The sequence below is a fragment of the Ranitomeya variabilis genome, chromosome 2, assembly GCF_051348905.1.
Source record: "Ranitomeya variabilis isolate aRanVar5 chromosome 2, aRanVar5.hap1, whole genome shotgun sequence".
Classification (NCBI taxonomy): domain Eukaryota; kingdom Metazoa; phylum Chordata; class Amphibia; order Anura; family Dendrobatidae; genus Ranitomeya; species Ranitomeya variabilis.
Genome location: NC_135233.1, coordinates 239,844,036 through 239,858,841, shown reverse-complemented (window position 1 = coordinate 239,858,841; position 14,806 = coordinate 239,844,036). Strand labels below are relative to the sequence as shown.

At 42.3% G+C, this 14,806-nt stretch overlaps 1 protein-coding gene across 1 annotated transcript in view; it reads right to left on the bottom strand.

Annotated features, from left to right (window-relative positions):
• Window positions 1-14,806, bottom strand: part of CACNA1B (calcium voltage-gated channel subunit alpha1 B) — a 386,102-nt gene that overhangs the window by 151,224 nt on the left and 220,072 nt on the right. The window contains exon 19 of the mRNA XM_077284262.1: window positions 13,461-13,523. Coding sequence (XP_077140377.1) covers window positions 13,461-13,523 — 63 coding nt within the window. The remainder of the gene's footprint in view (window positions 1-13,460; window positions 13,524-14,806) is intronic.

The following is a 14,806-nucleotide window of genomic DNA, read 5'->3' as shown; positions in this document are numbered from 1 at the left end:
ATGTGTTCAATCGGATTCAAGTCTGGGGAATGGGCGGGCCAGTCCATAGCTTCAATGCCTTCATCTTGCAGGAACTGCTGACACTCCAGCCACATGAAGTCTGGCATTGTCCTGCATTTGGAGGAACCCAGGGCCAACCGCACCAGCATATGGTCTCACAAGGGGTCTGAGGATCTCATCTCAGCACCTAATGATGGCAGTCAGTGTACCTCTGGCGAGCACATGGAGGGCTGTGCAGTCCTCCAAAGAAATGCCACCCCACACCATTACTGACCCACTGACAAACCGGTCATGCTGAAGGATGTTGCAGGCAGCAGATCGCTCTCCACGGCATCTCCAGACTCTGTCACGTCTGTCACATGTGCTCAGTGTGAACCTGCTTTCATCTGTGAAGAGCACAGGGCGCCAATGGCGAATTTGCCAATCCTGGTGTTCTGTGGCAAATGCCAAGCGTCCTGCACGGTGTTGGGCTGTGAGCACAACCCCCATCTGTGGACGTTGGGCACTCAGACCATCCTCATGGAGTCGGTTTCTAACCATTTGTGCAGACACATGCACATTTTTGGCTTGCTGGAGGTCATTTTGCAGGGCTCTGGCAGTGCTCTTTCTGTTCCACCTTGCAAAGAGGCTGAGGTAGCGGTTCTGCTGCTGGGTTGTTGCCCTCCTACAGCCCCCTCCATGTCTCCTGGTGTACTGGCCTGTCTCCTGGTAGCGCCTCCAGCCTCTGGACACTACGCTGACAGACACAGCAAACTTTGCCACAGCTCGCATTGATGTGCCATCCTGGTACGACAAATTCATTTGCCGGCTTCCGTAAAAATCAATGCAGGAGCCGACAGGATAGGAGACATGGTTTACATACAGTAAATACATGCAGAATAGTTAGATATATAGATGTGTGTGATCAATACAATTAGTACAGTGTGTGTGCAAACTAGGGGACATGTATGTATTTAATAAAAGATTATTTTCGGGGGGAAAAATGGCGTGGGCTCCCACGCAATTTTCAAAACCAACAGAGGGAAAGCCAGCGATTGGGGACAGATATTTATAGCCCGGGAAGGGGGTAATACCCATGGAGCTTCCCAGGCTATTAATATCAGCTCACAGCTGTATACTTAGCCTTTACTGGCTATTAAAATGGGGGACCCCCCAAAAAATTATGTGGGGTTTCCCTATAACTAATAAACCAGCAAAGGCTATGCAGACAGCTGCGGGCTGATATTAATAGCCTAAGAAGGGACCATGGATATTGGCTCCCCCCTGGCTAAAAACATCAACACTCTGCCACCCCAGAAAAGGCGCATCTGTAAACTTGTAGCGGTGGCAAGTGGGGTAATAGTTATGGGGTTGATGTTACCTTTGTATTGTAAGGTGACTTCAACCCCCTTAGTAATGGAGAGGTGTCAATAAGACACCTCTCCATTACTAATCCTATAGTTGGTAAAGGGGTAAAAAAAGACACAGCCAGAATTAAGTATTTTAATGAAATAAAACACTAAACACAGTTTGACTATTTTATTGTTACTGCTAATCCATGCGACACCCTCGATCTTCTGTAATAAATTAAAAAAATAACAAACCAACAATATACCATACCTGTCCGGCGTTCAGTCCCAAGCCATGATCCATATCTGGGGGATATACAGTTTACAACAGGAAGCGGTCCTAATGCAACCACCCAGGCTGTAAACTACTGGGGAATGAACAATCTCTCCGCATGCGTCATCTTGACGTTGCGCTGACCTGTGTCCATCGCAACATGTTAGGATTTTGTTGTGGTCAGCGCAGCTTCAAAACGATGCATGTGGAGGCATCTGCATGGCCTGCGTACTCAATGTTAAAGATAGGGTACGCAGAATGCATGCAGACGTAGGCGGAGCTCAAGGAAGTGGCACAGCAGTGGGCAGGGCTTCACGGAGGAAGGCTGTGGTCCGCAGCCCTGCCGAACGCTAGTGTGAAGCTAGCCTAAGCAAACAATTTGTAACGATATACATGTGTGCTTTATATATGTTTAAATTCATGCACTTTTGGTACAAGGACCTTTGATCATGTGATGGAAATCTGACATTTGATTGGTGTTAGGTCCTTTTTAATGTTTTTTCACTAAGTGGAGTGTAACTTTGATAAAGATTATGGCAGCGATCGAAATGTATAGCTCATGTCCTCCTGTGCATTGTCCGAGGGGCTGTTTGTATTTTACACGCATGAAATAAAGTCAAGGATTTTATCAAGAAGAGCTGGAACATTTTCCTTCATTTTCTACATGGTTCGTCTCATCAGGACGGGGGTTCCTGTGCACCTTCTGAAGATCGGTGAGCTTTTTTTTTTTTCTTAAGTGACACATCACTGGAATTAGGGTCTTTGCCTCATGTCATGCTGCTCTCAAACTACAAAAACTGCTGAAAATTCCCTTTAAAATGACACCTGTCACCAGTTTTGTCAAATATCAACTAAAACTATAACCTAATTCTGCTCCAGTGCTGCATGCCGTAAATGCTTTTATAACCTCCTGACTCCCCCTGCATACCCCCCAAAAACCTTTTGAAGTTCTCCCGCGCTGTATGGTAATCTACCCGGTCTGATAGGTGTGGCTTCTGGCCCCTCCATCCCTTCTCCCAGCTGCTGCTAACCATTCTCCTCCTTTTTTTTTAAGCAGATCTTTTTTTATTGTGAAAAATATCGAGATATATTTACATTTTTGATTTTGTTAGAAACAATCACAACTAAATAGAACAAACACACAAATAAAAAAACATATACGTCATTACAAACCAAATACAAAACGGTTTACATTAACATTCATCGCAGGTATCATTTGCTTACTACTAACCATCCTCCTTCTTTGATTGATGTGGATGAAGCCTCATGCTTCCCCCACGTTGCCGGGCGAAATCTTGTGCCTGAGCAGAGATATCGTGCATCACGCCTGCGCACTAAGCTTTGCTCTACCGCAGGCAGAGCCGAAAGCATACGTGCGCATGCGCCGACCACACATCACAGCTAATTGGACCGGACCGGGAAGATTATCATACAGTGTGGACAAACTTCAAAAGGTTTTTGGGTGGTATACAGGGGGGAGTCAGGAGGTTATATAAGCAGTTATGGAATGCAGCGCTGGTGCTGAATAAGGTCATAGCTTTAGTTGCTATATGACAAAACTAGTGACAGGTTCCATTTAATGAGGCCCCTGATTGCCATCAGAATGGCTCACCCTGGTAATAATCATGCCCATCTACTGTACATGGACATTACAGTATTGGATAAATGGATTGGGTTTTTTGTGGTGATCACAAGTCACATAACAATATACAGATGAATGACCGATCCAAAGGCAGAAAATCAACATTGAACAGTCTTGGGGTATAATTACATGGCGATACTGCCTCGCACAGGAGGAACCAAGAGGCATAAAACCATTAACAGTCAAAGCTGCAGGAGAATAACTTCAATCCAAAAAAGTCGTCTGAAGGTGAAAATTTCTATATCCACTATCCAGATAGGATGTTGCAGAACTGATCCCATTATCTAATGTTTTTCCTATTTACTTTATAGCGAGACAGGCAATTTGGCACCCCTCGAGCTAGGGAGCGCATACCACCTGAGCGTGCCAGGCCTTCGTCCTGCCAGCTACCATTCTCTCTGCATCACAGGACCGCTTTCTGAGGTGTTTTGCCATTCTTGCCAACAACCTTGGAAACACAAATCTGCACTCGCAGTACAATCTGTTCAGCGCATATTACAATGACAGGTTTAAGGCACTTCGGCTTCTGACGCGTATGCTACCTTGTATCGCACTTCAGGGTTCTCTGGCTGACAAAATGTCAGCTTTGTAGCTCCTGACAAGCGTTTATTTAAACCGGTGTTTAATTATCGTCTCATGCCCCTGGCGGTGGTAGGAAACGCACACAGAGGGCAAAGTAAATGCGCTGACATCCGTTTCCATAGATGATTGCCTTCAAGTTTCAGCAGACATTCCATTTTAATTGGCAGATCCCCGTGATTTTGAAGGGATGAGCTGACAGCCAACTAACACTAGCCGGCAGGGAACACGAGGATGAGATGGGTTGGATTGTACCTGCTAGAAGACGTCCAAGCAGTTGGTATGGGCACCTAGATTCTAATGGCTGATAGTTTATGTATACAATGCTATCAAAGAAGAAGAAAAAAGGCCAAAAAGTCATTCTGCCCTATCCAGAAAAGGAGAGGAGGGCAAACACCCACCATTGTCTGTGAAGGAAGTGTAAGCCGGAACCTCGGAGAAGCCATTGTGGGGCCACTCTACGGTATGTTCTTCATTGTTATTGGTAGCAATTCCCCATGGGGTGACTTCTTGGTAAAAATAAAAGCTTGATGCATGACAGGAAGCCACGAATAAGCCTAATAGGGGACATAGAAGCCACTTATCTTCTGATATTCTGCATAATGCATGCAAATATGGGAACTGATTGTTGGGTGCCAATGTTTCTCCTACCAAAAGCTTTTGTAATGTCAACTTAAAGGGAATCTGTCAGCAGCTTTTCGCTATGTAATATAAGAGCAGCATGAACTAAGGGATGAGAGCCTGATTCCAGTGATGTGTCACTCACTAGACTATGTGTTGCTGTTCAATAAAGTCAGTGTTTTATGAGCAGAAGATGATCTCTAGAGGACTAGCTGTCTCGTGCCTCCTGGTCCAACCCCGCCCCCACCACTGATTAGCAGTTCCTTGTTAATGTACAGTGTACACAGAAAGCTGCCAATCAGTGGTGTGGGCAGAGTTAGACATAGATCAGCATTCTGAGCTCTGCTAGATCTGCACCAGAGAAAACAGGGATTCTATCACAACTGCTGCACCCAGTAAACTAAGCGATACATTGCTAGAATAAGGGTCTCTGTCCTTACATCATGCTGCTGTTAAGACTACATAGAAAAAAACTGTACCACTATCCATTGCACATACAGTCAAAAACTACCCTCAGTGATTACCACCGCTGCAGCTTAGGACAGGCTGCTGCAAAAGATGGCGAGGAGCGTGCTGCCAACTATGACCACCACTTGGCTGCTGCTGAAGATGGTGGGGCTCCCTTTCAGGTAATGATCTCTTTTAGCAAGACCAAAGTTGGATGGTTCAGTGAGACAACCTGTGTCTGTGTTCATAGGCTACATTTGCATTGCACTTTCCATTATCAAGGGAACTAGATCTGGTACGCGATAAACCTGCGTTATTATTGACTAACAATGGGTTCCAACAGGATCCACCGATCCACCGTAGTGTCCGTCATATTGTCAGAGTCCAGGTTGGACCCTCCATTGCAGGTGTGAACAATGACAAATTTAAAAAAAAAACAAACCTGTAAAATATTACAATAAAAGATTGTGGCTGATAAATGGCAGAAAAAGGGGTGAATGCTTAATTTACATTTACAATGGTGTATATGCAGGAACTGTACATTTATTCTGTAAAATATATGAAATATAAATTGAACATATTTTTAGATTTTTATCATTTTCACTTTTGTCTATCCGGGAAAACAATAGTTCTTCTATGCCTATCAGGGCAAATGGGAGCCACGTGCCCCACACTCCTATGCCAGGGTCACCGGCAGCTTCCATAGGGGCCTTTGCCCTGGTTCTTTTGACGTAAGGGAGGAAAAGTATTTATGTCAAGTTATCCGCCCCTAAGGTGATAAAAGAACATTGGGATTGTGAGCACATAAAGCAGGACTGACAGCGGCACAGACCCCGGGCGCCATTAGACAGCAGAGCCCTGACAGACAGCGCACAATGAGACTGACAAGCAAGCCAGAGGAGCAAGACAAGTTGAAGGAGACAGACACACATGGACCGGCATTGATAGACACAGCGAGATCTCTCCGGCTATGCATCGTGAACCCACGACAAAGATAAAAGCAGCTGTTGACTCCCCGCAAAAAAAACATGTTTATATGCAGAGACCTTTCTATCAACCGAGACGGGTTTCATCATTTAAAGGAAAGCTGGAGAAAAAAAAAAACATTGCCCCAGAAAGGGTATATGATGAGATGTGGACTGGCATCACTTAATATTCATAGGGGATTACTACAGAATCATGACACTAAAGGGTTTGACGTGATATAATGGAATGGTAAAAGGTTTGTCTCTGGCAGCGCAGGGTTAATCTTTGTGGATATTTTGTGCAGAAAAACCCAAATTTCAAATGGGGTAGTCATTAGAACCAGAATGTACTGTTGCTCACTAGGGTTGAGCGACCTTGACCTTTTTAGGGTCGAGTCATGTTTTGCGAAACCCGACTTTTTGAAAAGTCGAGTCGGGCGAAATCGACCGATTACTGCGAAAAGTCGAGGATCGGCCGGAACACGAAACCCTATGCACGTCAATGGGGATTTTTTTTTTTTTTTTTTTTCCTCTCTCTCTCTCTCTCTCTCTCTCTCCCCCTCCGTCCCTGCCCCGAAAATTTTGTTTTACACATTGCAAATCCCTGCTGCGCACAAGCGCTAAAATGATCATAGGCGTGCACGCCCCTAACCCCTATGTCATCACTCTGCCCACACTCCTTCATTGGCTGAAAAAATGGCGCTAAACGCGTCATACGAAACGCGACTTTGGCGCCAAGATCGCGTACCGCATGGCCGACCCCACACAGGGATCGGGTCGGGTTTCATGAGACGCCGACTTATGAAAATGAACGATCCGTTTCGCTCAACCCTATTGCTCACAACAAAACCTGTGTACACAGTGTCCCTCAGTCTGGAGGAGCTCTCCTGTCCTGCACTACATGGACAGTGCATGGATGCCAATGGGACTAGTGCAGTGCTCCATAACACCTGCGGTAGCGCTGCAGGGAAGTTATACACTTGCCGCCAAGATTCCCCACTGATCACAGTCTTCTAATAAAAATGGAGAAGTCCTTCATCCCTTTTCAGACGTGAAGTACAGTGTATGGAGCGGGCTCAGAAGCTGCATCCGCACCATACTTGGCAGGCGAGTTATGCTTTGATCACTGCTGTTAAACCCCCTCGTTTATTGCAACATATAGAACAAGTGAACAGATGATCGCCGATTCAAGTCCCATAAGGGGACAAAAAAAGAAAAAAGAAATACATAAAATGACAAACATGTATATTCCCCTCTCATTTTCACCCATTTTTTCATTAAAAATAGATATAAAGAAATAAAATAAAAAAAGAAATATTCAGCATCTCCATCTTCATTTTAGGACTTCAAAAAAAAAATTAACAAAGCCACAATAGCTGCTTTTTATGTGAAGGCACCGCCCCATAAAAAAAAATGCAATACAAGGTGATCCAAATATTGTATGTACCCCAAAAAAGAAGACTTGATTAAAAAAAAGGGGAAGGAAAAACGTAAGTTTAAAAGCTAAAATTGCCCAAAGTGGAAAAGGGCTAGAGACTACCTGAGACCACTCAAGTTACTACAGTAAGACCCTTCATATCTGCCCCAGTGTTTGAGCCGAACCTGATAGTCAGGAAGGCTTAGACCGGCGATCTGCTCATGTAAAAAGCGCATCTGACATATAAGTAACCCCTTCTCATGTACAGCACTATGGAATCAATGGTGCTATATAAATTATTAATAATAATAATAATAATAATAATAATAATAAAGTTCTACAGAAACTGAATTGGATGTTAGCAATTTCAGTAAATTATGTAATTAAAAGCCACATTTGCCATCGGTTGCTAGGGGCCTCAAGCCTACATTTTTTAAACTCTATCATTTCATTCCTGTCTGAAGAGGAGACAGGAATTACAGACATTAATTACATATAATCATTTTTACTAAATCTGAAGCTTCCCATTTGCCCTACATATCTCATTTTTATCTAGGTTGCGTACATATACACAGTACTGTGTTGCAGTTTTGGACAGGAGTGGAAGAAATGCTGGAAAGTGAGAATTTAAAAAAAAAAATAGATGTGTTAATGGTTTACTTTTTATCAAATAACAAAATGCAAAAAAAGAAAAACCTAAATCATATAAATATTTGGAGTCCGGCCTTTGCCATCAAAACAGCACCAATCCTTCTAGGTAAACTTGTCACTTGCACACAGTTTTGAAGGAACTCAGCCAGGAGGTCGTTCCAAACATTATGAAGAACTGATCCCAGATCCATCATGCAATACCATCAGGGAGGCGTCTGATTGGCTCAAAATGTATTCTACAGCAGAACAACGACCCCAAACATCCAGCCAATGTCATTCATTCATTAACAGCAAGAAGTTCTGGAAGTGATGATCCTGCCCCCACAGAGCTCTGATCTCACATCATCCAGTCTTTCTAGGGGTCACATTTAGACACAGTAGGTCTGGGGCAGGTTCTCCAAGATTTTTTCAAAAACTGTGTGTAAGTACAACTGAACCTAGAAGAACCGATGAAGGTAAAAGGTGGTCACAACAAATACAGATGTGATTTATATTCATCCTTTGCTCATCCTCTTTGCATTTTGCTAATATATATACAGTGTATATATATATATATATATATATATATATATATATATATATATATATATATATATATATACACACAGTACAGACCAAAAGTTTGGACACACCTTCTCATTTAAAGATTTTTCTGTATTTTTATGACTATGAAAATTGTACATTCACACTGAAGGCATCAAAACTATGAATTAACACATGTGGAATTAAATACTTAACAAAATAAGTGTGAAACAACTGAAATTATGTCTTATATTCTAGGTTCTTCAAAGCAGCCACCTTTTGCTTTGATGACTGACTTAATAATAATAATAATAATAATAATAATAATAATCTTTATTTATATAGCGCCAACATATTCCGCAGCGCTTTACAGTTTAACAGTTTCAAACAACAATCATAGATAACAATGTTAACAATACAGCAATAAAGCAAAATAAGACGACCCTGCTCGTGAGAGCTTACAATCTACAATGAGGTGGGGAGATACAAAGTACAGGTGTGTATTTACAATGATGTATTTACAATGATGGTCCAGCCATCTTCAGGGGGTGGGGGGTAGATGAGATAGTGAATGGGCTGCACACACACACACACACACACACACACACACACATAAAATGACTGATTAGGGAACGTGATAGGCCGCTCTGAACAAATGAGTTTTGAGTGAGCGCCTAAAGCTATGCAAGTTGTGGATGGTCCTAATATCTTGGGGTAGAGCATTCCAGAGGATTGGCGCAGCACGGGAGAAGTCTTGGAGTCGGGAGTGGGAGGTACGGATCAGTGCAGAGGTTAGTCGAAAGTCGTTTGCAGAGCGCAGTGGTCGGTTAGGCCGATAGACAGAAATGAGGGAGGAGATGTAAGGGGGTGCCGCACTGTGGAGAGCTTTGTGGGTGAGAACAAGTACTTTGAATTGTATCCTGTAATGAATGGGCAGCCAGTGTAATGACTGGCGAAGAGCGGACACGTCCGAGTAACGATTAGCCAGATGGACGACCCTGGCTGCTGCATTAAGGATAGACTGGAGAGGGGAAAGTCGCGTGAGGGGGAGGCCAATTAAAAGAGAGTTGCAGTAGTCCAGGCGGGAGTGGATTAGGGCGACAGTGAGAGTTTTTGTTGTCTCCATGGTGAGAAAAGGGCGGATTCTAGAGATGTTCTTTAGGTGTAAGCGGCACGAGCGGGCAAGAGATTGTATGTGGGAGGTGAAGGAGAGATCGGAGTCAAACATGACACCCAGACAGCGTGCCTGCTGCCTAGGTGTTATTATGGTGCCACCCACGGAGAGGGAAATGTCAGATTTAGGGAGGTTAGTAGAAGGCAGGAGCAGAAGAAGTTCAGTTTTGGAGAGGTTGAGCTTCAGATAGAGAGCGGACATGATGTTAGAGACTGCAGACAGACAGTCAGTGGCGTTCTGTAGTATAGCGGGGGTAAGGTCAGGGGCTGACGTGTATAGTTGTGTGTCATCAGCGTAAAGATGGTACTGAAAGCCAAATCTGCTGATGGTCTGTCCAATTGGGGCCGTGTAGAGGGAGAAGAGAAGGGGGCCAAGGACTGAGCCCGGAGGTACCCCGACAGTGAGAGGAAGAAGAGATGAAGTGGAGCCGGAGAACAGAACACTGAAGGAGCGTTCAGAAAGATAGGAAGTGAACCAGGAGAGAGCAGTGTCCTTAATGCCTAGTCACTAGTGACTAGTGACTTGCACACTCTTGGCATTTTCTTGATGAGCTTCAAGAGGTAGTCACCGGGAATGGTTTTCACTTCACAGGTGTGCCCTGTCAGGTTTAATAAGTGGGATTTCTGGCCTTATAAATGGGGTTGGGACCATCAGTTGTGTTGTGCAGAAGTCTGGTGGATACACAGCTGATAGTCCTACTGAATAGACTGTTAGAATTTGTATTATGGCAAGAAAAAAACAGCTAAGTAAAGACAAATGGGTGGCCATCATTACTTTAAGAAATGAAGGTCAGTCAGTCCGAAAAATTGGGAAAACTTTGAAAGTGTCCCCAAGTGCAGTGGCAAAAACCATCAAGCGCTACAAAGAAACTGGCTCACATGAGGACCGCCCCAGGAAAAGAAGACCAAGAGTCACTTCTGCTTCTGAGGATAAGTTTATCCGAGTCACCAGCCTCAGAAATCGCAGGTTAACAGCAGCTCAGATTAGAGACCAGGTCAATGCCACACAGAGTTCTAGCAGCAGACACATCTCTACAACAACTGTTAAGAGGAGACTTTGTGCAGCAGGCCTTCATGGTAAAATAGCTAATGGGAAACCACCGCTAAGGACAGGCAACAAGCAGAAGAGACTTGTTTGGGCTAAAAAACACAAGGAATGGACATTAGACCAGTGGAAATCTGTGCTTTGGTCTGATGAGTCCAAATTTGAGATCTTTGGTTCCAACCACCGTGTCTTTGTGCAAAGCAGAAAAGGTGAACGGATGGACTCTACATGCCTGGTTCCCACCATGAAGCATGGAGGATGAGGTGTGATGGTGTGGGGGTGCTTTGCTGGTGACACTGTTGGGGATTTATTTAAAATTGAAGGCGTACTGAACCATCATGGCTACCACAGCATCTTGCAGCGGCATGCTATTCCATCCGGTTTGCGTTTAGTTGGACCATCATTTATTTTTCAACAGGACAATGACCCCAAACACACCTCCAGGCTGTGTAAGGGCTATTTGACCAAGAAGGAGAGTGATGGGGTGCTATGCCAGATGACCTGGCCTCCAGTCACCAGACCTGAACCTAATCGAGATGGTTTGGGGTGAGCTGGACCGCAGAGTGAAGGCAAAAGGGCCAACAAGTGCTAAGCATCTCTGGGAACTCCTTCAAGATTGTTGGAAGACCATTCCCGGTGACTACCTCTTGAAGCTCCTCAAGAGAATGCCAAGAGTGTACAAAGCAGTCATCAAAGCAAAAGGTGGCTACTTTGAAGAACCTAGAATATAAAACATATTTTCAGTTGTTTCACACTTTTTTGTTAAGTATATAATTCCACATGTGTTACTTCATAGTTTTGATGCCTTCAGTGTGAATGTACTATTTTCATAGTCATGAAAATACAGAAAAATCTTTAAATGAGGTGTGTTCAAACTTTTGGTCTGTGCTGTATATTTACATATATATACAGTATATATATATATATATATATATATATATATATATATATATATATATATATATATACACGCACTTGTATTTCAGTATGTAGAACAAGAAATCAGAAGTCCCCTAGGAAGAGTAAAGAGAAGCATAAAGGCAAAATATATATATATATTTTTTTTAAGAATAAAAACTAAATTTTAATCTCCCCCTTCCTTTCCTCCCTATTAAAAATAAAGATATTAACAAAAATAAACAAATTCAGTATAACTGAACTGTAAAGTGCTGTGAAATATGTTGGTGCTATAGAAATAAAAAATAGTATTATGATCTGTCAGAGTATAAAATTATTTAACCCCTACGATAAATGCCAAATAGCAAAAAAAAAAAATTGAATACCAGAACTGCCATTTTTGGGGGGGTTAACCCACCTTCTCCCCCAAATATATACACATGTTCTTGTTTTTTTTTTGGACTATGAAATTTTACACAAAAAAAGTTTAAATCAAAATAAAATTGTGTACATTTTGATTTTTCATAATTTTTCCCCTTTACCATTGCAGTTTCTTCGTTATTCAGGAAACTTCCTTTACAATAGAATAGACTGTTGTAATACTCCCTTCATCATAATATATATTAGGGGGCATCTATGTCAATGGCTGTTACCATTCACAAAAAAAAAGGCTTGGGTATAGATAGACAATAGAGCCAAAAGTATGTAAGGGGTTAACCCATCGGGACAATCCCCTTCTCTAAATAAGGACCTTTTGGCATCCGTTGTGATCCCTGGAGAAAGCTGCAGGCAGTTTGTTCAACAGTGGCCACTACAGGACAAATGTCGTATTACAACGCGACCATCTAAATGAATTGGTGACCATATTATACCCGGTCAAGCTAAGTCCTCCAGAGCTGGAGCTGCAGAAGTTTTTATAAAGGAGGTCCCAAACAACAACAACGATGACCATCTTGAAAATGTAGATGAATTGAAACAGAAATTATAGAGCAAAAGTGCAGAACATTTCATTATACATTATGTATCATTACTTAAAGGGGTTACCCCGTATTTCAAAACTGATGACTTATCCTTAGGATAGAGTAGTGGGGTCTGACCCTGGGCACTTCTGCAGATCAGCGGCTTAAGTGGGCTATGTGTCTTCCTTGCTGTTTACCAAGGACTGCGCCTTAGGTTCAGTAGTGGCTGTGCCTCATATTACAACTCAGACCCATTTAATTGAATAGGACTGAGCTGTGATAGTAGGCCTAGTGCTACGGAAATTAAGGAGCTCAGCTGGTAAAAAGTGAAAAGGATAAGTAGATCCTTCAAAAAAATCAACTAGGGTACCAAAAGTCGGACCTCCACTGATCTAATACTCATGGTGTATTTGTAGAAGATATCATGAGTTTTGAAGTACCAGATAAACCCTTTGATCGTGTAGCCCTACAGACAAACATAACACCAGCCATAAAGACATACAAAAACCTGTCTAATGGAAACATCTCAAAAAATGGAAATAATAACATTCATATAAAAGAAGAAAGAAAACAGCAATTAATCTGCTATGTTAGGGGGCGAAAAGGAAGATACTGGAGGGAAAGCGTCATCTGTAGAAAAAAAATTAATGAGGTGGTGATAAAGATGAGAGAAAAGGAACGAAAAAAAAGGAGAAATGGACAGAAATGAAATCGCAGAGGTGTCAGCAATGCAGAAACTTTATAGAGAAGCAATGAAGCACCATCTTGATTCTCAGCCCGGCGTACAACCCCTGGTGCCCATAAGGAGGATGATTGTTTAAAGAAGGGGGAGAATTATATATATATATATATATGCTCACTATATATATATATATGGTTGTTATATATATAGATATATCAGAAGTCCACACAGTGAATATCATAACATAGGGCAACTCACGGTGAATTAACGTTGGAGACAGACGGGCTGCGCGATATTGCACCTTGAGTTTGCTTTACAAAACTGCACATGCAAGAAAAAAAAGTGAGAAACAAAATATATCAAACCATAGCAGACATGTGGACGGCGGGAAGGTACCAACGTTTTACACCAGGCGGGAGCAGTCAAATCATATAGGGATGTTGGAAATAGGAAGGAGTAAAACGTTGGTTCTCTCCTGCTTCATGACGAGAAAAAACTACAAAAAATAATCAAATAAAATCATTAAGTAAACAGAATTCAGGAGGGAGAAAACAGAAGGTGGACGGATGGACAGGTGGTGTAAGAAGAAGAAGACGGATTAGGGAAAGTGTGGAGGAAATATGGCGAATGGGGTCAACTCCAGAGGGGGAAATGGCCAGAAAGAAACAGAGAGGAACAATGTGGAAGGAGGCAGAATGTGAGGATGAAGGAAGATTCATCCTGAATAATACTGGAAATAATGACTGTACTGCATGATTCAGTAGTGTCTGTGCCATATCCGTGTCAGAATTATCTATCATAGAGCTATCTCATATCTATCTATCATCTATAAATCTAGCTCCTATCTATCTATATCACATCTATGTATATATTTCATATCTATCAATCCTATCTATTACATCTAACAATCATATCTATTTATCATATCAATGTATCCATTTCATATCTATCTATCCAAAGTGTTGGTACCCTTGAAATTGTTCCAGAAAATGAAATATTTCTCCCAGAAAATTATTGCAGCTACACGTATTTTGTTATACACATGTTTATTTCCTTTGTGTTTATTGGAACAACACAAAAAAAACGGAGAAAAACGGCAAATTGGACCTAATTTCACACAAAACTCCCAAAATTGTCGGAATAAAATTGTTGACACCCTCGACTTAATATTTGGTTGTACACCCTTTGGAATAAATAACTATAATCAATCAATTCCTATAAACATCAACAAGCTTCTTACACCTTTCAAATAGAATTTTGTATCACTCTTCTTTTGCAAACTGCTCCAGGTCTCTCATATTTGAAGGCGCTTTCTCCCGGCAGCAATTTTAAGATTTCTCCACAGGTATTCAATGGGCTCATTGCTGGCCACTTAAGAACTCTCCAGCACTTTGTTTCAATCCATTTGTGGCTGCTTCTTGAAGTATGTTTGGGGTCATTGTCCTGCTGGAAGACCCATGACCTAGGACGCAAACCCAACTATCTGACAAGGGGCACTACATTGCGACCCAAAATCCTTTGGTAATCTTCAGATTTCATGATCCTTGCACACAGTCAAGTCACCCAGTGTCAGAGGCAGCAAAACAACACTGAAACATCTTTGA